Source organism: Siniperca chuatsi, linkage group LG2 (assembly GCF_020085105.1).
Source record: "Siniperca chuatsi isolate FFG_IHB_CAS linkage group LG2, ASM2008510v1, whole genome shotgun sequence".
NCBI classification, from domain to species: domain Eukaryota; kingdom Metazoa; phylum Chordata; class Actinopteri; order Centrarchiformes; family Sinipercidae; genus Siniperca; species Siniperca chuatsi.
The window spans coordinates 13672370-13696352 of record NC_058043.1 but is presented as its reverse complement, the minus strand read 5'-3'; the positions used below and the strand labels follow the sequence as shown (position 1 = coordinate 13696352).

At 37.6% G+C, this 23983-nt stretch overlaps 1 protein-coding gene across 11 annotated transcripts in view; it reads right to left on the bottom strand.

The window, feature by feature from the left end:
• atp2b2 (ATPase plasma membrane Ca2+ transporting 2) overlaps positions 1–23983 on the bottom strand; it is a 128798-nt gene that overhangs the window by 14368 nt on the left and 90447 nt on the right. For 8 of the 11 annotated variants that reach the window (XM_044165943.1, XM_044166021.1, XM_044165968.1 and 5 more), the window contains 6 exons: positions 21667–21708; positions 18694–18858; positions 16574–16788; positions 15706–15948; positions 5200–5441; positions 4408–4642 (listed from right to left, as the gene is read on the bottom strand). In XM_044165943.1, coding sequence (XP_044021878.1) covers positions 4408–4642; positions 5200–5441; positions 15706–15948; positions 16574–16788; positions 18694–18858; positions 21667–21708 — 1142 coding nt within the window. The remainder of the gene's footprint in view (positions 1–4407; positions 4643–5199; positions 5442–15705; positions 15949–16573; positions 16789–18693; positions 18859–21666; positions 21709–23983) is intronic. The other 3 variants (XM_044165974.1, XM_044166011.1, XM_044165983.1) reach the window with 1 other exon arrangement.

The window sequence follows — 23983 nt, the reverse complement described above, 5'->3', positions numbered from 1 at the left end:
AAGCAGAGTAATAATTCAGAAACATATCTTCCTGACAAAAGGTCAGTGTGGGCGAGCACTGCTCTCCAAACCCACACATAAACAAACGTGTGCACACATACAGTAGCAGCAACTCCCATCCATTTGCGCATACACGCAGGCCTGGGACTGGTTTTATCTTTTTCTCTCTGACACACAAACACAGAGGCAGGAATATGCACACTTTCCACTTCACACTCACAGACACTTGGGCTTATTGCACATACACATGGGAGCCTGCTTGTACTCACAAACACACACGCAAAGTACAACATAGGATGGAAGACCAAATTAATCCACCACCGCAATGTGTAAACACATTGAACATTAAACTGCCAAATCAAGTTGCCCATGTGTGCAAAACATGAAGGATTTAACTCATTTAAAGGGAGCAGATTACAAAGTAAATCTATACAGTGGAGGAGGAGGGCAGGTATTTAATGAGCTGGAGGTTAAACAAAAAGAAACATAATTTCATCCTACTTGCAATTTCACTTATATTTTTCATCTTATAATTCTGTTATGGCTCATCATAGATAGCTTTAAAGTGACACTATGTAACTTTTACTCAACATCGACCACATGGGAAATGTATGATATAATATTAAATACCAACAACTATAACAGTAGCAATAGTCGAGAAAAAAATCAAGAGTCTTAGAGTCAATTAGCTGACTCAGTAAAGTCTGTTATACAATACGTTTGCAATATTTACCTAAAGTTAGCCACCATAAGCTACTGGTCATACCAGACCAAATAAGGCTGCAGCAAAACTCCTGAGTGTACTGAAGTGAGCAAGGGTGTCACTGCTTCTGTCACTGTTTTATTGCTTCTGAATTCAACTTTTCATAGTCTCACTTTAAAGATTAGAAGTGCAATGTTTTTAAAAGTACTTCAAATGAATCAAACCAAATTAACTGCTTTGAACTATTAAAATCTTCAATGGACACCAGTCAAATTATTTCAAGGACTTCAGAGAAAAACAACCAGATATGATATATAAAAAAACCAAGGTCAAATTAGCTTTTCATCTTATCACTTACACAAAATAAAATACTAAATAAGAAATTTGAATTCTAGCTATAATTTTGCAACAATTTCCCAATGAGGAGAAGGTCAAGGAGGTTGAACATTATTCACAAATATGCACTCAGAGGCCTATTAACACCACTATTCATACATGAGATGAGTTGATAATGTGTTAAAATAGTACACTTACAGATAAAACAAAGAGCACAAGCTACATTAATTCATTAGTAGTTAGTTTTAAGTAATGTTATCTGACAAAATAAAGAAGCCCTTGCAGTCAATATTGTGGCAAGCGGAGCAAGTTATTACATCCCGCTTTCTCTGCTCTCACCAAGTCATTGTTATCAAGATATCAAGTTCCCGTCTGCCTATCTGTCATCCCTGCTGTCTGTTTTATTCTCCTTTCCTTTGGATTTGCACTGCTCTAGTTGACTGGTCACCCAAAAGAGGAGGTGGCGAGAGGAGGAGAAGAGAAGAGTGGAGGCTTATTAAAAATACAATCTGGCCCGAGAGAGAAAGAGGGTAGGAGGCTAGTAGGTAAGAATGCAACACAAGCCTCTCGTGTCTCAAATACAGATCAGGTTACACTCGTTTTTCTCCTTAATTCTCCTGCGGTCCGTCATCCCTCTGACATGAATCTGATTTTGAATCTGTTTATCTTTCTCTGCCTCTATCTTTCCCTCTTCCCTTATTTTCCTTTTTCTCTCTCATTCCCTCCTCTCTTTTTTCTTGTCTCTCTGCGGGCAACCCTACAGAGCAGCCAGTTATTAAAAGAACATCGCATTCTGGAAGAAGAAATTGGAGACTAATAAACAAACCAAAAACATGTTTACCACTCTGTGTGACCTTTTTAGCAGAGCAGAAAAGTCATCTCATTTCCAATATTAGCCAGTCTTACTAAGAGACCTGGAAAGATGTTACTGGAGTGCATCAGTGTTCAGTGCACAGTTGTTCTACATCAGTTATTGAAAATGTCAGATGTTAAGTGACTTCTGTGGTGAAAGAAAAGGGGAAATGCTGCAAACTGCACGGCTTGAAGCAATGTAAGGGACTATATTACTGCAACACCTAAAGCGTGAATTAATAGATCACAAATGTTGCAGCATTTGCAGAAATCTGCTTTATTGCAAGTCCAATATGCAATATTTGGCCTTTTCTGCATATTTCTTCTGCATAGTTTTTTTTTTCATTCTTTTCAGGACAACTCTGTAGTTTGCTTAAATATACAATGTTAAATAACACTGTGATACTAAAGGGGTTTCTCGTTAGCTCGTCTGGTTGTTCCAAAGATTGTTTGCTTATTCGTTTTGAGGACGATGGTTTCGCTTTTCCCCTTCATCTCTCAGTACTTATTTATTTTATCTAGGTCTGTTCAGATGCTTATATAACTCGGTTTCAGACAGGAAGATAGAGAGAAAGGCCTAGTGAGATAGAAAGGAAGGTGCAGAGAAAGTCAAAAGAAAAAGAGAACGACTAGAGAAAGGTGAAAGTCAAACCCTACAATATGGAGAGAAGTGGAAACGAGAGGTTGAATGAGAGACCTTGTTAGACAGTGAGGAGGGGGATGGAAAAAAAGATGAAAGGAGGAAGTTGAATAATGCAGTAGTCAGTTAGCTTCCTGCTTTACTACCTGCACTGGAGCTGTCAAGTGAGGTCAATTTTTCTACTGTAAACCGATACCTCTTTGCAACCGACGTTCTTTCTACCAAATATATTCCTCCTTTTCTTCAAGTGAAATTCATCATAAAAGACTTGTACCGCTGAAGAAATAATTTCTTGATGCATGACTTATTTCTATAAATTGTTTGGTCTGCCTTCAACAGAGCTGAAGGAAGTACTCAAAAGTACAAATAAGCAATAAGACAATGGGAAAAATACTATAAAAAATTGTGAATTATGTGAATTAATGATGTCTTAACATATATACCATTTGTGTATGTTGTCAATGGCCCGGGTGGAGCTACTGCAGTTTGGGAGTTTAAACTCTAGCAATGCATCACATTGTCACTACTGGGTGCAAACCTAGTCTCCAAATTAGGGAATGTTCAGATTACATACTCTTTTGCCGTCTAAAACTGTATTTCATTGTTCCTTAAAGTTGACATTTTGGAGATTTTTACACAATAACAAGGATATTTTTGTGATGTTATTTTATGTTGAATGTAAAATCTTCATTTGCAAACTGACTAGTAAACACGGCTGTCAGATTAATTTAGTAGAGTAAAAATTAAGTCTCCTTATAACATATAGTAGAGTTAAAGTATAAAATGGAAATACTCAAGTATAGTAAATATGCATAATCACAAGGCCTTCTTTCAAGAATTGCTTTTGGTTTGAACAGGTCCGCGCTTCAATATCTAGTACAGTATCTCACTAGGCATCTGTACAGTAATGTCTTCAAGCTGTCTCAACTAGAAATTGCACATTTGAGGACCTAATATAATGAATCAATATATTCAAATATTATCTTTATAATACTGTATAAATTCACAATATGTAACACTGTAACTGCAACACATAAGTAGTAACTGCATGTTTAAAATATTAGCAATATACGAAAACTGAGCAGCGCACATTCAGTCTTAAATCAGCTAAAGCTGATTGGCCCAGTCTGAAAGCTTTCCTAACTGAAGTACCATCAAATTCAAATATTTGAGTTCCATTCAGACAGAGTGAATTTATGGAAGCGATCACAGGTCAGTAACTAAAATCCATAGTTTCTCCAACTGTTTATGTGTCTTAATCTGGGTTTATTAACAATCCCAGGATTTGGAAAAATGCATTAAAGAGGTAATTGAGGGTAGATTCTGTTCCTATAGTGACTTTTTACCCAAACTGTATACAGTATATAGAGTGTATAGTTAGGCAACTAAGTCTTCAAATACTGATTTAAATTTCCAACATCACACACACACAGTTCTTTAAGAAGCTTACATACAGTAATTAGGGGTCTACACTGCTACTTTCTACTAATACTTCCATCAAACTATTCTTCATTAAAAAACACGTGTACTTTTCTCCCAGTCTGAATTTTTATTTATGTTCATATTACTTATTTGCATAAACCTTTCACCTTCTCAATAAATTTCATTCTTGATTTTAAGAAAGAAATTAAATTTTAATTCAATAATAATCTATATCTATCTATACCCATTTAATGCCACACAATTTATCTATATAATATTAAACAGTTGTACAGTATGTCTGCTGTTGTAGCAAGATATCTTCTATATTATCTCTTATACTATTACTCAAAAAAAAAAGATGAGCTTCTATCGTCGTTTTTTAATATACATTGTTGACATACAGGATGTAATTGATTTCACTGTCTATCATTTCTAGGTTCTTACACTCTCCTACCTCTGGCCTGACTGGGTCCTCAATCCCAACGACACAGATGGCTGTGAGGTCACTGAGGATGTTGTTCTCATCTTCCCAGTTGGGCTCAGGATCACCAGAGAAGTCACGGTACCCCACACAGATGGTCCTCAGGCCATCACACGCCATGGGCTCGATCACCTTCTTCACCATCTCGTCCTTGTCCCGGGGACGGAAAACCCTCGGCTCACCCACCTCGTTCAGGATATGGCTGCATCTGTAATTAAGTGTGGAGTGGTGGGATGGGGGTATTTTAAATCGAATCAAAAGTCATTTTAGGAACATTTTTTGTATAGTAATTTTACAAAAATGTGTATATAATCTTACATTTAACCTCAAATTAAGGTATTTGTAGCTTTATTTGTATTGATGTTAAACGTGTTTAATGCATAGTGTAACGGCTAAGAAACCTACAAGACATTATTATTAATGTCATTCATTCTCAAAAGAATTTCTGTTCCTTCCTTAAGTGGGTGGAGGAAGCTTTTTAACTGCTTCTCACATTATTCTCAGAGTTACTCATTTGATACTGTACTGTTATTGTAATGTACTGTAAAGTGTCACAATTGTGTGACCTTCTAGTGGAAACTTAGCCCAGTCTCACGCGTGGAGAATGTGCAATAGGTTATACCTTCAAGTACATTATACACTCAAAATGGATTTGCTATACATTTTATACAAATTCAGCTCTTGGTGTCATATTACTGTACACACAGATTATGTGCTGCAATTATTATCAGAATCATCTCTTTTTAATCACAAAACCAGACTCACTTTTTGAGGACGATCTCAGATGCTCCCTTGCTGTACATGCGGAAGCTCCCATCAGACAATTTGGTGACAGTGCTCATGGACTTCCTGACAGAGTTGAAGGTGTAGACTTTGTAAAGCTTCTCCTCTGGGATCTGGTTTCTTATTGGCTGGTAATCCCGCTTCAGGTCCAAGACCAATCCCAGCAGGCCGCACTCTGTCTTGTTACCCACCTGCTTCGGCAGACCGCCTTCCTTATCTGGGGGCTGGAGAGAGGCAGAGGAAGAGATTTTCAGATGTTCACTTCTAATTTCAGCCCAATATGTGCTGCAATACAGATGTATATGTGCTTATTGTCTACATGTGGTTGTTTCTCTTAACTTCTCATTATAGGTTTTGATGATTTAAAGCTATTTTATGATTGTTTTACCCGTCATTTTATATACTTTATTGCAAATATGATTTGATTCCATCTATAGTTGTGATGTCTCATAAATGGTAAATAAAGAAAATCCTGGTATGGAGACTCAAGTCTTCAGTTGAACACATTTTAGGAACAAATTGTGTATACTGTTTGTTCTGTGAGCTATTCAATCAATGAGACTAACTTTTCTTCAGTGGAGTGTGACCAATGTAAGGCTTGAAATAGCTGCTAGTGATAATTAGCCAGCTAGCAGGTGAAGGGGTAGCTCTGTGAAGGTGTAGCTCCGGTTCAGTAAATATCTCAGTATCCACATTTCTACATGACTACATGGATTGTGTGCGAATGATAAATACAGCAAGTGACATTTTTTGTTTTTTGTTTTTTTACATAAAATGTGTAAAATATGGTTCTGATTTAATCATTAGTTGTTGTTTTTTTTTACCAATTAACATGCATATTATTTGTTTTGATTAAGCAATTAATCTTTTGGTCTATGAAATATCAGAAAATGGTACAAATAAAACGCCCATCACAATATCCAAGAGCCCAAAGTGACATACAGTACTCAAATTGCTTGTACTGTCCGACTTACAATCCAAAAAGACATTCAATTTACTGTCAGAAAATAAACAAAGAAAAGCAGCAAATCTTCACTTGATTTACTTGTCACTCAAAATTGTTGCTAATTAATTGGCTGATGATCAATTAATGTGTTTAATCTGAATAGCAGAGAAATGTTATACAGTATGTTATGTCAGAGGAGCAATTTCTCTGCCTCTCAAAGCTGGAGTGGGTTTATTATCAGGCAACAGTAGAGCCTTTTACTGTAGGTTATGTGTGTCTCTGTTCAAACCTGTGCACGTGGCTGTTCAGATGCTACAATATATGTGTGCATTCTCAAGACTCTGCGTTGCCATGGTATCACTGGGCTAAGCAGAGACTTGGGAAAAGAGGGTTGCTCTCTCCGCCACTTGAGGATTCTTACTCTTTGGCTCTGATTCTCTTACAGGATTTTCACTCATCTCACTTCACACATGTCCTCGAATCTTTCTGTGTTTCCCATTTCATCTTTTCCCAGTCCTTATTTATTAGTATTTCCTGAGCTTCACTCCATTTACTCACTCTCCCTAAATCGTCAAAGCACACAGCAATACAAGTGATAAAGCATATTTCTTTGACAATGCAGCGGTTTCTACTTCAGCCACTGTGAGAGAACAAATCTCATTATCATCAATATCCTGCACACACTCACACACTGAGCATTGTAGTGACACTGAGGCTCGGAAACATCTGAGAATGTACAATCCTTACTGTCATTATTCATAACATGCCTCTTCACATAATCACACACTCTCAAACTGATATTAATTTTAGCTTGATAAAAGACAGATCCTCACATTTGGGGAGCTGGGACCAGAGGCACTTGTCACTTCTGCTTGAAAAATGAATGAAAATTATTGTTTATTCTTCTAATTGTTTCAGCTCTGAAGGAAATAAGCACAATTTGGGCAACATATATCAAATTTGTTGTAAAACTGTATAGCAAGTAGGTGTTGTTCTATGTTGTTGGTAAACAATATTGCAGAACACAGTCCAGGATCCCTATTAGCTGGCACTGAGCTGAAAGCCAGTCTCCCTGGGGTCTTGCTATATAGTACCCACAGTACATTTGACACCTACACTCACAGCTAAAGAACAGCTTGTCAGGTACACTCTTTCTCTAACACACACACACACACACACACACACACACACGGCATGTCAAAAGCACACCAAACATAATGCTTCTGACTTGCTGCTAAGCAGACACCTTCAGTCTGTGCTATTTGCCTCAAAATAGATTGACTGCAGGCTTGCTGTCCTGCATCCCAACAAGCCTCCAACCAAGATTAGATTTAAAAGGATAGCTTGACATGTCAATGTTTTGAGTTTTACTTTTTTGTTGTTGTTTTCTTTTTTTTCTCAGCACTTGCCGAAAATGTGTTAGGAAAAATTCTGTATCGGCAGTGTAGTTAATCACATTAATGGCTTGTTGAAATTGGTAGGCTCACATTCCCCATACCGCTCTTGTCCACCTGCTAACGAGGTTTTCATAGAGAATGCTAATAAAATGTGTTAATGTAGCAATTTAAGGTGACTGACAAAGGCTAAAATAAATTTCCATGCAGAAAGAAAGTATTACTGAATTGCATTCGATTTAATTAATATTGTCATTTATTTCTTTATAGTGTCATTTTACTAGTTTTATTTCTGTCTACTCTGTAGATGCAACAGCTATTGCATGTCTGTCTGTCCTATAGGATGGATCCCTCCTATGCTGCTGTCTTTTAAAGGTTTTTTACTTATCTGTACCGATGGTCTAAGGATACTCAGTGTTGTACTGTATGCTCTACAGATTGTAAAGCCCTGTGAGGAAAATTTGTGATTCTGGGGCTATATAATTTTAAATTGACTTGACTTAACTAAGATGTTAGGTTTCACTTTTCTGTGTGTTTTGTAGTTTTGGTTTCAGTAATTCCTTCATAAAATGAAGCAAATACCACGGAAGAATTCTAAGCAATCTGTGTAACTTTGTCTGAACAATACAAACTTCTATAAAAGCTTAATTCATCTGTCTAGTGAGTGATATATCTACTTTCAATATTTTGAAACCACAATTTCTTAAGACACAATGAACATTGATTCAATCGGACCCAGACATATTTTACATGTCCGTTTAGCTGCAGCTGCTATGAGCCAGGGGTTCCAGCTGAGAGGGTTAGAGAGAGAAAGTCAGCTAAAATCGTATTAATCATTAAAACCCAATCAGACCGCTGGCCCATGTTCACCTAGTAATTGGACATTTCTGGTTAATGTTCAGCTGTGTGTTTCACAGACACAGACAAGAGTATAAATACTTTATACAGAGTTTGCGGTAAATAACAGAATTAATGTCTTTTCCTAATGACCAATGATTACATCAGGAAGACACTGCCTGTCATTGGCTAATGAGGGGATGGAACAAATGGCCTCATCTGCACTGTCTGCTAAGTGTCTGGGAGAATAGGCTCCCAGCAACAGAAAACACCACACTAAACATCTAAATGTAAATGATCTGCTGAAAACCATACTGGATGTATTACAGTTTTAAATGATAATTCATACATTTATACACAAAAACTTTAGTAAATAGGAGATGTTTGCTTTAAAAACATATCAAAATACAGTATGTTAGTTCAAGCAGTAATTCAGTAGTTCCACAATCGACTGAAGAGGACAAGTTTAATTTCAGAAAGCAAACTCACTTAAGTGTAAAATGCATGTATCTTAACAAGGCATGTAGTCATATTTAGCCTTCAAGCCATAGTTTTACCTAAAAGAAGGGTGTTATTTGGCCAATGGGTGTCAGTCATTTCACTTGTTTATGGTGCGGTTTCCCTTGCTTCATGATGATTTTATGTATTCACCATTCTCTATCTATTTGTCTGTCTTTGACTGTTGATATCTCTTTGGTTGATGTAAAGGAGAACAGCAGTAGTAATGAGGGAAAATAGTTATCTGAATGTAATGTTATGGCTGCTTTCAAGAGGGTTGATGATTATAGACTAAATTAATAGTTTATGAGAATTGCAGAAAAAGTTGGAAGACTGAAATGGAATTAGAAACGCAGCAATAGTAAGCTATAGCTGATTGTGTTTACTTATTTAAATAAATCAAAGTTTTGAATTGTATTTATTTACCATACTGTGTTTAAAAATACATTTACAAAAAGGTATTAATCTACCTTGTTTTATTCAGAAAGTCTTTCCAACACAAGGGGGGTCTTCTTATAATCAGGGTCATCTTATATTTGGGCTACTAAGGAGCTCCTTGAGACACAACTCCTCAGCCTTAATTAAAAATACAAATATACAAAAAGTACACATCACAGTATTCGGTTTACTAATTTTGAATATGTGACTGAAATTCATTTGGCTAGTGGCACAACTCCTGCCACTTTGAAGAGAACACAGAGCCAGATAGCTGCTGCAAAAACAAAACAAGAGAAAGAGGAGAAAGAGCAATGAATAAACAGAAAATTAAAAAAAAGGCAGACAGCGACACCGCTGCCTTTTATTCTCAGAGATTCCATAGAGGTTCAGCTTGACGTAGGTTTCTACGCACAACAGCAGTTCCTGGCATGGGTTCCCCAGCGTTGGCATGACTGGGCTATGGTTGGCACGTCCTGGCCTGGACGTGGCTAGGGACCAGCTGCCCTCTCCCTGGTCCTTGGGTGCTCCCGCAGGCAAGGACATATGCCAGAGGGAGAGCTGGCAACTTTACTTCCTATTCCACCTGGGGCTCTCCTTAATCCATCCCTCCTGTTCCTTCCATTTCTCTTCTATTTTCTTCCTCTTCTCTTCACACTCAACCCCACCCTTTTACTCCTCTGTCTTTCTCTTTCCGTCCCTGATTTTATACTTTCCTTCTCATATTCTCATTGATCCCTATCCTCCTTCCTCACTGGATGACTTTCTCCTCTTCCTCATTATCACTTTCCCCAGTCTCTTACAAGGTCCCTCACCCCCTGCCTCCGCCTTCCTTCTCGTTCCCTCTTTGCATGTAGGAGTGGATGATATTCTAGCTTACACATGACTGTACCAGCCAACTGGGCTAAGGCCTGGGGGCATACTGGAGGGTAGTGATACAGACTTCCATTCCACGATGAGGACACTTGTCACGCGAGTGTGGTTTCTCTCTCTTCTTCTTACATAATTTTCCCATCTTCTTTCACCTTTTTTGCACTTATCCTTGCTTTGCTTTGCTTTCCCTCTTCACTACATATTTTACCCCATTTCCTTTCAGCTTCCATTTCTGACCATTTATTTCCTTCTATTGTCTCATTGTGTCCTTTATTTGCCCTTCTACTACAGACATTTGATTTTTCAAAAACAAAACGACAAGACTTAAGTCTGAAATTTAAATTCAAACCAAATCTCATTTCAAAGCGTATTCCATCAAATCTGTGTGCATGTGTTTTCAATAACATCTTGTAACAGTGACCGTACAGATATAGCCCTCCTTGTATACCATTATTTTTTACCTATATATTAATACCACAATTCAATTTATAATAACCTTTACCAAATACAGTAACTATATAATTACCATTACTATTATTATAAAATCTGTGCTTGTCTTGTGTGCTGTTTTCTTCTGCACCAATGAGACATGCAAAGCTGTTAAAAGCTCATCTGACTCCAACACACAGTTCACGGCTGTGGGATTTCTCTTACTTTTAAAGCTGTACACATATTTCCATACCAACCTCAGCCACATGGATTTATTACTGTGTTTTGAGGTTATTTGCATTATTTACAGTATGTGGCCTTCTTAATTTTTTTTTACATCTAATAGAAACTGCCCCGCCATTTGACATCTGGGCTTGTGTGAGAAAAATTAACTGTGTTTTTAACAGTTATTTGAGATTTTGTGCAACTTTAAAAGCTTTGCACATCACATGTGTACTTTTCTACTGATATAGAAATAATACAAGTTTACATTACATTGCCTGTAGATTTAATTCTGCCTTGATTAACCATTTCACAAATATCACTTTGTTTTAAGTCAAGACTTTAGGGTAAAGTAAGACAAAGTCTGGTATGTAGGTTTAACTGGTTATTGTGAAACAAATCATGGATATCTGTTAAAGGCAACACAAAAAATACTTTACAACTATATCATATAATCTTACAAAAAAGATGTATTTAGAGAATGTGGTCAGTGTTAGTAAAACTGTAAATGTGTATTTAATTGACACTGGTCTAAAAAAAACAAAAAACAAAAAAAAACTAGAAACACAGTCACCGAAAGCATGAAATCATTCACGTCATGTGTGAGGGAAACGCAGGGAACCCATTAAGCTTTGTGCCTCTGAAATATCAAAGCATTGTCATTCTAATGTGATGACGACTTCTTTCACTGCTATCTCAGCAACACTGTCAAGTCTGTAAGCAAGTGCTGAACACAGAACATAGAAAGAGAGAAGAAGAGAAGAGAAGGACATAATTCTGCTGTTGCAGATGTCTCTGCCTCTGCTTCTTCCACTGATTTGCTGTCTCTTTCTCAGTGTCCAAACTATTCCATGGGAACACTGGGTGCTTCAAGCTAAAGACATCCAAGACACTCACATCTCTCCTCCATGTTGTGCAAACAAGCACGCAATGTCCAGATGACAAAAACACTGTGAGCCAAATCCAATTATATCAGGACCTAACTACTCACTACTGAACAAAAACGAGGCAGTTCATTTTAATTACAATCAATAAATTACTCATTGTAAAGCGACAAACTGATTTTTTTCTGAACTGAATCTTGTTTTTCTATTATCTACGTTTCGAAATCAGACACTTTCTGTTGGGTCTACTTTTTCAGCCACATACTGAGCCACTGTAACTGTCTTTCCCTTTCTCTAAGCATCTATCCCTCACAATTGAAGCCATCTCTGTGTGTGTATAAGTTTGTGTGTGTGTATTATCTACCTCTCTAGTCCCTGACCGGAATAATGACCTGAGCAGGTGGTTGAAGCAACATGAGACTGAGCTCCCAGGACACTCCCACAGCCATGCTAAACACACGCCACTGTGCTGCGAGAACATACACCTGTGATCTGAATAACTCCTACAAGTGTGAGAATGCCTGATATGACAGATGTGTGTTATGATGCATGATATTTGTGTGCAACTGTGTGTGCACTTCACTAGTTTTAAGCTACACACACAGTCTTCTTATAGACAATGTTAATATGTCACGTACATAATGAAAAAAACTTGTGAAGTGAAAGTTGAAAAAAAAAAGAATAAAAGTACAGCTTCTCCACTTTAAAGTCTGTATGTCCTGACAGAAGAAGCAGAGCTATACCACTGGCTGTATTATGAAGCCAGAGAGGCAGTAGAGGGACTGATATGGGTATCAAAGCCTGCCTCTTTGCCTTTGTGCCTTTGTGTGGTGGCCATCAAAGACTTCCATAGCCATCCTGGCATCCCACAGGATTGGCCTCTTATATAAGAACACCCCAGCCAGCATACTGCAGGGCTGGAGTGGCGCTGAGGAGAGTGGGGGGGGGGAGGGAGAGAGGCATGTACTAGATATTCCTCAGAAATTTCCCTTTTGCATCCTGCTTTCTGAGTTCACTTCAAACCTTAATTACGTTGGCCCTTCTCCGTCTTGCTTTTCATTTCTTCCTTTCCTTCATTCTAATAAGAGCTCTCAGTAAATAAATACATTCATGCAGACATACTGACGTGCAGACGTACTGTATTACCTACTATTTATGTACTAGATTTTGTGTTCTGTACTGTATTTATTCATGTATGTGCTGTGTACTTACATATGCATGCGTGGATTAACTGATGTATGTATATGAATGCAATGTAGTCAGTGGTTAGCAAGCTACAGTACACACTGTTGATGGAAGGTAACAAACAGTACAGGTATGTAAGCTGATATCATTTGAAGTTTACCCTAAGTTTAACTTAGGGTAAGTTTGGTGCATGAGGTAACCTCTTTTATGAATGAAGAGATTATATTTATTATATATAATATTATATTATATAAACAGACTAAATGTGCCATTTAATCCACCAAGTGTAAGCTGCACTCTGCCAGTGCTTAATTCTGTAGAGCTAAGCAGCTATGGACGTACAATAGTCTGATGTAATGCTGCAATGCATTCCTCCAGGTTTTTCAAAAGAGATAACATCTTGTTAATGTAGTACGTCTTGGTAAAGAAATGCTGTGGGAAAAGTGAAACTGAGGCAACCTCATAGTTCCATCAACAAAACGAAATCACCATTTGAACCATGTGGCTACAGACAACATTCACATTATTATATTTTTTTAAAATATGTCTTTACAGTAATGTGTTGCTAGAGTTTGTCTCTCTTGTCTTGGCCACCACTCTCATTTATTACAGTCAGTTTGCAATAGAGATGCAAAATACTTCAGTATCACGTACCCTGTTCTTGCTTGTTTTACATAGTTTGTCTTTGCCATGTAACAACCAAGCATGTTCATTTTGGACATGTAGTTTTATGCACAAATGTGTGGAAAGTTATCTTACTTTCATAGTTAGCTTGTTACATTGTGCAAGACTATTTACTTCTTAATATATTTTTTTCCCCTCAGAGTTGTAATCACGATTTTAACAAATAATTCAACATTTAGACAAATTTACATATAAAACCTCAATTTGTATTTCTGAAGGGACTTGAACCTTTGCCCCTCTTAGTTAAAATCAGTGGGCTTCTTCTCAGCATACAGTACACAGTTTTTGTACACAGACTTTTCTAAATCCAAAACGACTACTGAATGACTGAAGTTATATCACAGGTACTGAATGGCCACTCTTTTGTTTCTTGGGTGTCAGTCTTAACTTGGTCTCACCCCTTTTAGTCTAAGTCTTGACTTGGACTCAACCCCCATTTGTACTCGGTCTAACTTAATTTGAGACTGCTCAGACTTTGATTTGTCTTGGACTAGACTTACTGTAAGTGGTCCTGACTACAACCCAGTCTGTAGGTCCGGGTCAAATGCAGAGTCACTACTTCGTATTTGGCAGGTAGAGGAAAGATGGAACTGTAAGATACACTGAGTAAAACAAAAGACTCCATTTGTATATTGACTGCAGACAGAAACTGCAGCATGTGTGATGTGAGGTCAGATTTTGATGTGGCTGTGACAATAAAACCTTTATCTAACAGGAACATTGTCTGTGGAGACATGTCCATGCTAAAGGTCCTGCTTTAGAAACACAAGGAAAATAGGGCTAAATGGGAATAAATACACCATGTACATTGTTGAGAAATTAAATTAAATTTGTCACTGTTTTATATATTTAGATAGGTGCTCTGTGAACTGACATTAAAAAGATAAAAAAAAATCTGTGTGCTAACTGGCATAAAGCCTGGGAGACACACAGAAGTACGCCAGAAGTAACTGCATTTCGTAAGTGTATCTACTGAGTTAAAAGCAGAGTAGACACAAATATGTAGCTCTCCATCTTAGACCAACACTGTTTTCACCAAGACTGTGATTATGCCTTGAGGGGTAGGAAGTAAAATCTGTGGGATCCTTCTATCGCAGATGTCCCGCCTGCTCAGCTTATTCCCCATGCAAGCTCCATAAGGGCATTTGTCAGTTGGTCAGCCATCAATGAATAGACTCTACAGGGGTTTACAAGAACAGTGACACACAGACACACACAGGCACAAATCGTGTGTGTGTGTGTGTGTGCGCGCGTGCAGGTGAGTATACATGGTCACGCCGTGAAAATTATTACTCAGGCATGATGCTCTTACAGTCTGAAGATCTGATCTTGGTAATCTTTGCTTTCAGGAAAATTTTGCTTTATTATGGAAATTATGTTTCAGACCTGTGGCCTGAAGGAATATCAGTATCAGGTTTCAGATTCTGTGACTAGAACATGTAACAGTCTGTGTGTGAGTCTGTCTGTCTGTCTATCTCTTATTGTATACAGGTCTAATTGGCTTAGAGAAAATCTGTCTTCACTACATTCACTGTAAACAAGAGATCATCTCAAGCACTTAGACAGATTGGATTCAATTACAATGCTATGCTCTGAATATCAGATAAGACAAAATTACACAACCATTCTAAAGGTGACAAGCTGAGTGAATGCCTGACAAATCTAAAGCAGCAGCCAAGGACATAGGCTGCCTGCTTCGCCAAGAAGAAAGCGCCGCAGAACTGTCTCACTGTTTCAGGGCTGCTCTCGTCATGTGGTTTCATTGTCACACAGAGAGAGCTGAAATCTTTGCAGGTAGCCCAAGATATTTAAGTCTTAACTACGTAGGCTTTAGTATAATAGAAAATCTGAAATATTCTGATAAGGGTTCAGAGAGAGTGCCACATATGATGCACACTATAAAAATGGAAGGGGTATATGGTGTTTCAAATTCCATATGAAAGACATGGTTACTTTTGTAAGAGATAAATAAATTAATATGTCTAGGTGTATGTGGTCAGATGCAGTAACATTATGTCCCTTTCTTTACATTCATGTTCAACCCCTAAAGGAAAGGCCTCTAAAGTAACTTCGATAATGGCTACCATTACAGGTGACTTACCAGTATCTTGGTGGTATAGGCGCTGTTGACGGAGATGGCATTGACCAGTAAGTCCAGTGATTTGGGCGGCAGAGCTCCAGGCTCTGGGATTTCTTTGTAGTGCACATCTCCAATGTAACACTGCACAGCCGTCATGCGGTTGGTGGTTAGCGTGCCTGTCTTATCAGAGCAGATGGCTGTAGCATTGCCCATTGTTTCACAAGCATCCAGGTGACGCACCAGGTTGTTGTCTTTCATCATTTTCTGTTAGTAGGAAACAACATGATGATCATAATATGTTCCAACACACATCTGAAAATGCTATGAAATATTAGATGGATGCCTGAATTAACTTATCAGGCACTTGACTTGACTGAATGGCTATAATGACTACAAATACAAAAAGAGCAATGCTTATGCTCACATTGTATGTTATAATGCTTATTTAATTCACAGCAACAGTCAAAGAAACAAATATGCTTTCCAGATTTGACCTTCATCAGAATTTGTTTCTCTGTTTGCTGCTGTGACTCAAAAAAGCTTTAAACACACTGTGAGCATTAACTACACCCAAGCCTCATGTATGCATGCAAATCACATTTTTCACTCTGTGTGAGGTTCAAACATTTGCACAATCAAAGTCAAATGACAACACAAAACTGCCCAAAAATAAATCCATTCATAGAAAATGTGGGATCATTTCACCGTCTTAAAAAAACAAAACAAAAGTGTATCTTCTCAGCACATTTTACGGTACACTGTAGTAAAGGTTAGAGAATTGACTTACAATGTATAAATGGACACACTACTAAATGTGTACAATGTGTAAATGGACAGCCCTTACAGCAGTGCCTCAATGTATGCACTGTATGTGTTAGTTTTTCCTCACCTTGACAGAGTAGGCCAGGGAGATGGTGACAGCCAGCGGCAGCCCCTCCGGCACAGCCACCACCAACACAGTCACACCAATGATGAAGAATTTGACAAAGTACTGGATGTAGATGGGAGTGCACTCCGGCAACCAAGGGCGCTTCTGCATTACAAAGTTGTCAATGGCAAAGAACAGGACCAAGATGATGACTGTGATGGCTGACATGAGCAAACCTGAAAAGAGATACAAAAGGTTATCAGCTGAGCAACGGAACGATATATAATGAAAGTGGATTTAAATTTTTTTATCATTGGACACTGACAAGGGTACAGAAGGGGGATGTGCTAGTCAAAAGATAGAGTCTGAGTGGAGCATCACTTTTAAGTGACAATTTATTGATCCATGTGTGGAAATTAATCTTTGATGGCAGAAGAAAAAAGTCAACACCATATTAATTTAGGGGTAAACAAAGTCTCATTAAAGAACAATAGTAATCTGATTACACTGCCTTGTCTGTATTTAAGGTATTTAAACCAACATCAAACCATAAAGAAACCCTAATGTATTATTCCAAAGTATTTTTGGAAGCAGATATCTCTTTATGCTTAGGGTTAGGGAAGCATTTTTTATTTTATTTGATATTTTTTTAAAGAATCGATCAGTGAGAGAAGACAAAATATTAGAAACACCTCTCTGTATAAGACAATACAATTTAACAGCACCACAAACTGCAGCCTCCAAAATGATCATACAGTTGAATCAACACCTCTCTGAAACTGTTTCAACAAAAACTGAACATTATAACCTTCATGAAGGTAGGATTTATTGCAGGGTTGTTGTATTAGACTACATTAGTTTTAGCTAGGTGTACCTAACGTATGGTATACTCCCTTGTGGATGTCATTTATGCAAGGGACAAGTTTGGATAGACCCTAACAATAACCATTTATCGCTCGTTCTTCAATTCTCAAACGTCTATCATTGCTCTTTGGTGGCATAATAATATGCCAGCTTGGGTTGCAAAAATAAGGAGGGGTTTAATTTGTCACAGATAAAGATAAGGGAGTTCCTGCAGAGGCTAGACAGTCAGTTGCTATGATCAAAGATAGCAGGTAGATTTCTGTCGCACCTCTCCTGGCTGTGATTGTGTATCTATACACAGTATACCATGTGACTCTTGCTGCTTTAATAGAGGCTGATTCCTTAAGATGCATAGTGTAAATGCAATGTAATCAAGCAAACTTTCACAAATTTCATGTTTCAAGTATGGGGGTATCAAGTTTATTCCTTCTCTGAAACCTAATGAGGCACACTTGGTGTCAGGTAGATACAGACCAGTGTGGCTTATTAAGAGTGTATAGAGAGCAGATAAGCTACAGTAAGACATGCTTGAGGCTCACAGGCCCTGAAGTGTATTAAGTCCAAACATTTTCTGCCAGACCCGCAGGAAGGTCATATGATCTTAAAGTGCTGCTTGTATGCTAATCCATCCGCAGTATTTCATTGTTCCGACACTATGTCCTCATTCCATTTCTCAGACCAACAGCCTGATGTAACAGCACACTGTAAAAATTAGTGTTAATTAAGAGATTCTCAGAAAATGAGAAACCCTTAACTTTTTACTAAAGGAGAAAAAAAAAGAAAAGAAAATAGTCCCTCAAAGAAAGCCTTGGCAGTCAGGTTCTTTTAACTTCTTAAACAGCCATTAAGGAATATTATATTATAATATAAAAGGATTTTTGTGATTCTGGTTTTAAGAATCACACTTCCTCCAGACTTGTCCAGAAACCCTTGCATTTAGAAAGTATTTTAGGTATGTAATATTCATGGCTATGATTTGTTCAACAGTAATCATACTATGTTGCTGCTGGGAGGACACCCACAGTGGCACGTGGGCATCTGTTACTAAAAATGCTTGCTCGTACAGACCCACTGCAAGTGTTTTAGACATCAACTCCATGTTGCCATAAATTGCATCCATAATTCAGACACTTTAGCATTCTTTTTAACTGCTTTGTTTGAGAAGTGAGTCTTATCAGTGCAACACGTTGCTTTGATGGGCAGGATGATGGTTCAGTACCTTGTTGATTTAACTGCCTGACTGAGTGACGGGCTTGTCCGTGTGAAATTTGCTGTACCTGCTTTGCCAATCTGGACAGCCAGTTTGGTAAGCTTCCCTTGCAGCACAGACTTCTCTTTCTTCGGAACGGACACCTTCTTCTTCTCTTTCTCATCGGCCTCTCCACCTTCAGCACTCTTTAGAGGCTGCATCTCCATGGCAGCTGCTCCATCCTGCTTCTTTACTGTAAACACCACAAAAAACAGACAGCAGCAGCATTATAAATGTAGATTAGACCAATGGAGTGAAGAGGATCAGGAAACCAGGCTTCAACACCCAGGTGTTACACTAGCTCCAGGACATTTGGTACAGACATATAGTTTAGATTTAAAACCAAGAAGAGATCATAAGACGTCCCATGACAAGATGGGTACTAATTGTTATGTATAAAGCTGTCACATACTGTACCATAATAAGGATAGTTTATGTTTGTCCCTGCATTGTCTTCATGGTAAAATCAACAAGCCTGTGAACCTCATTTCTCTATAGAATACAGAACTAAAAAATTCAGTATGCCGCTATCTTTTTATCACAAACACATATTTACAGTAAGTCATGAATAATTCAGTGGTCCTACATCCAAGGTCCAGGCCTTGTTCACAGATTATTTTTGCAGAAAGTGAGGTAAATAAAAACTTATATACAGTATAGCACATTTCACACACACACACACACACACCCACACACACCAGGAAAACTGTGCTTCACATAGAGAGTAAAAAAATGCAAAGAACCAGAAAAGAAATGAAAAGATTGAAAAGAGATAGTGAAAGTGGAAAAAAAAGCATAATTCAAAACAATAAAAATATATTGAAGTGGAGAATATATCAGTGTTGAGTCCAAAATAGAGTCTCAAGCCTTCTGGAAGTTTGTTAAACTGTTTAACATAATAACTAAACATCAATATTTTGTTGTTTTGTTTTTACTCTGAACACTTTGCAGACAAGTTTCAAATGACCTTGGAGGTGTAGATTATTAAAATTCTAAAAGCAAGCCAGAAATATATTTTAGCTTTAATCCATTGAGATATGTACAGTATAGATCATGATATATGTGCTTAAAAATCAACTTTATACCAAACTGGAAGACTAAGAACTAAGGTGAAGAAAGCTTCTATTCTGCCAATAATATGATCACAGAACTGCATGAGAAAATGTCAACAGAATAAAAAATAAACAAAACACTGTTGAAAGCTTATCACTCATAATTATAATGACAAGAAACTAATCATTGGAAATCCCCAAATAGTAGAACCTTGTATATGAATGTGATCATGCATCTTACTGAATCTCAGGGAGGAGGCTAGAACACACAAAACACAGTTACTGTATGCTGCAGACTGTTACATGCATTTGAAATGACTTGTCTTGCACAAAAAGTAAAATTGAATAAAACTTCTTCCACTAGTCAAAAAGTCCAAATCCAAACGGTTGTTAATGATCATTTTGTAGTGATCATAGTGATCTATGTAACTTACATATATGCAATCTATCTTCACACTTTGAGATTAATTTATATTGTATCTAATTTATACTGTAGAAACTGTTTTATGGCGTGGAAAAAACAAGATTCATATTTTCTGTAAAAAACACTGTTCAGGCTGTAAAACCAATCCTTAATTACCTCACTCTGTCTCCATCTCTCTCCCCCTCACACACAGCACAGTGCTTCTCTGTTAATGTAACCCATCGCCAAGAATCACTTCAGCCCAGTTTCCCAAAAACAATGAGGCATGTGTTTGATGCATACGAAAAACCTTTTAATGTTGAACATTTGTCATACTGTCTGGTTGTGCATTTTGTTTTTCCACCCCCATGAAACAAGACAGAAAGTGTCTGTATCCAACTGTACGCAGCAGAACAGCAAGATCAAACATATTAATACACGCTCAGGACAAAGGCTCATCTTCTGAAAGCTGCATTTTGTTCTATATTCCAGCAATGCTGATCTAGACTGTAACCATCATACCAAGGTGTAAAGAGTCTTCATTTACCCTTTTGCCCCTTTGCTTTGGGGATACTTTGACTTGTGTCTGTTATTCCCTCTCACCATGCTTTAGTTTTAAGAGAGGAAACATATTTTGACATGACATGAATACTTAGACTTGGTAGATAGACTTGTGGATATACTCATAGATGTGTTGATTAAAAAAAACAAATAAGGAGTGGTGATGATGCCAAGAATTTCCAAGTTTGAAAAAATATTTTGTCTGTTCACATGACAAGCGCCTGGTAGTAAAGCATTTGTCAATGAATCAATTATTTGATTTAAAGAAAATGTATGTTTAATGAAAGATGTATTCATCAAGAAAAAACAATACCTAACATTCGCTTTTCACAGACTTATTTGATTCTTGAAAAAATTGAAAAATAAAAATAAGCATTACTGTAGTTACACTCTGAAAGGGCAGCATTAAAAATGTCACAGTATCCCTTTAATCCAAGGCAATTTATTTGATATTGTGCGGGGCAAATTTCATTAAAACAGTGGAAAAGGGAAACCAGGGTGTAGTATATAACTTGGGGAGAGCACCAAGAGGACAGCTTTGGGTATTTTTGGTAGAAAAGGGCAGATACAGTAGTTCAGGGGCAGGTTTTCTGTTCTCTCACAGAGAACAAAACGAGTCAACAACACAACAAGAACAACAACAGAACAGACCAGGGACAACACATCAGTGACAGACAGAGTGAAGAGGAGGGATTTTCTACCCTAATATGACTGCAGGTAAAACCTGGGTCAAACACTTACTTTCTCTGGGATTTACTACAGTGGTAGACTTTGTCAAAGTCCCTAATCTACACTGAATGAGCACTGCACAATAATTTGAGACTGAGGTATTAATATAATAATATAAAGTAGGCTGAAATAAATAAAGCAATGGAGAATGTTCCACCTGCATTTGACCCAGAGCTTACGCCACTCACCACAGAAGGGAAAAGATGAGGAGAAGAAGAAGAAAGATGAGAAGAAGTGAAAGATATGGTTTGGTTACCTTTAATCTGGTTGCTCTCCATATTGCCATCTTGCATTTTACCTATGATGGAGACATACAGGACAATAACAACAAAAATAACCAAAGCAGACAAGTCAACAAATTATCACCACAGAGACAACACATACAGTGAGAACCAAAAATCACAAACAGGGAGACAGGAAAATGACTTTTAATACAACGTCTCTGTGACAGTCACATAGAAAGGCTTGTGATATGTAAGTGATGTAATGTAACTAGAAGCTACAGCTACTGAAACGGGGTTAATAAAATAAAATTTTATCGACAGTTATTCTAACACTAAACACAGACAAATACTGTAGTGTGCAGATTTTCTTGTGGGAGGAAATTAGGTTCTAATAGACTTTATTTTATTGCATAAGCAAATAATGAGGTAATTAAAAATACTTAATGGGCCTTTCTGAAACAAATATTTTGATATCAAAATATATCGCGTGTGACATAATATTATGCTGAACATTTTAAAAAGCGGCCCACTTTCTGCTGAATTTTCTGTGTTTTAAATATTGTTCTGAATGACATACTCACATTATGAGCACAGGTAATTCCACACACATTATCAACAATACGAGTCAAGTCGTCGGGGTATAAAATGAGATATCAAGACATACAGAGTAGATTGAGCATTACATTGAACATTGATAATGAGGCAGAATACACCACAAATACACACACGTACAGTACACACAAACAAGAGACAGCATGCAAGTACATGCAAGATCACACACTTAGAGCTTAGAGGGAAGCAGACTGGAGATGAGAGAGAGAGAGAGAGAGAGAGAGAGAGAGAGAGAGAGAGAGAGAGAGAGAGAGAGAGAGAGAAGCCTGAAGGAAAAGCCTCCCACATGGTGAAGTTACATAAGAACAACTGGAGAAAAATCAAAATCTAAGTTCAGGGACAGTGAATTTATTATGTTGTTGGATTCTGCTAAGGAGTGAACTTAATTTGCGTTTCAATCAAACAATTTTGTTTTAAATTACAGACTCAAATTCTGGTAGTCTAATAGAGCTGCTAAGAGCACTCTCAAAAGTACACAAACAGTATATGTCATTTTGCAAGCTGATGAAACATAAAACTAAAAGTTAAGACAAGAGTCTTGTGCTTTCAAACCAAATGTATACACAATGTTTACAAAATAAGACATTATAATTAAGAAAGCATTAATATATACTGCAGTGCTGATCCCATTATCTACCCAGGCTATAATTATAGAGATATGCACTGTATGTCTTAGTGGTAGGCAGGCTAGAAATCATAAAATCTGTCTTTCAGTGCTTTGTACTCAAATGTCACAGTGGGAATTACTCAGGTAAAGATGGAAGACTAGATCTGTCTTGTTTCACCTCCACTTCCACATTAGCCAGTTCCCTGGAGTCACAATAAAGATGAAGATGGCAAATTGCTCTGTTCCAGCCCAGGACAGCACAAGGTCATCATTACAGTGCAAATCACGCCCATCCTGCCTTGAGTACAAACATTTTGGGGCTGCTCTCCAAGGAGACAAAGATAAGAGAGAACCCAGTGCAACAAGGAATGAAGTTAATCTTTTGCATCTTGTCCAGCTAACACAGAAATGGAAGATTTGCACTAAGTGATCTCAGAGGACACTCGACTACAGTAGGATTTTGTCGCTATTCTTCAGCAGTCTTGTCTACTGTCAGAAATATGAATTAATATAACAATACTTTTACTACACAGCCAAAAAATAAACAATAGCCTAACAGCACCATTTAGTATTTCTACATTTTGGGAAATACCTTTATTTACTGTCGAGAGTTAGATGAGAAGATTGGTACCACTCTCATAGATGTATGGTAATATATGAATCTGCCACCAGCAGCAGTTAGCTTAGCTTAGCATAAAGACTGGAAACAGGGGGAAAAGCTAGTCTGGCTCTGTCCGACAGTAACAAAATCTGCCTACCAGAACCTCTACAACACATTATATCTTGTTTGTTCTAGCTTGGTCTGTACAAAAACCAAAGTGTAAAAATGACACTAAGTGGGGGTTATGTGCCAGGCTATTTCTTGGCCGGGAGCAGTGGTACCAGTCTTCTGTATCAATAAGTGTATTTCCCAAAATGTCAAACTATTCCTTTAAAGACACCCAATTCAAATGTTGCAAGACTTCACAAATGTTACATATCCTTGCTATCCCTCACAAAGTCTTTTTGAATGAATATAAAAAGGCTCAAAAGGTTTTCACTACTTCTTAGCACCACAGAGACCTAATGAGTTTTATTTGTTTTTAGTTTAAAGATGGACCAAAACAAATCCTACGTCACTGCAAATTTTT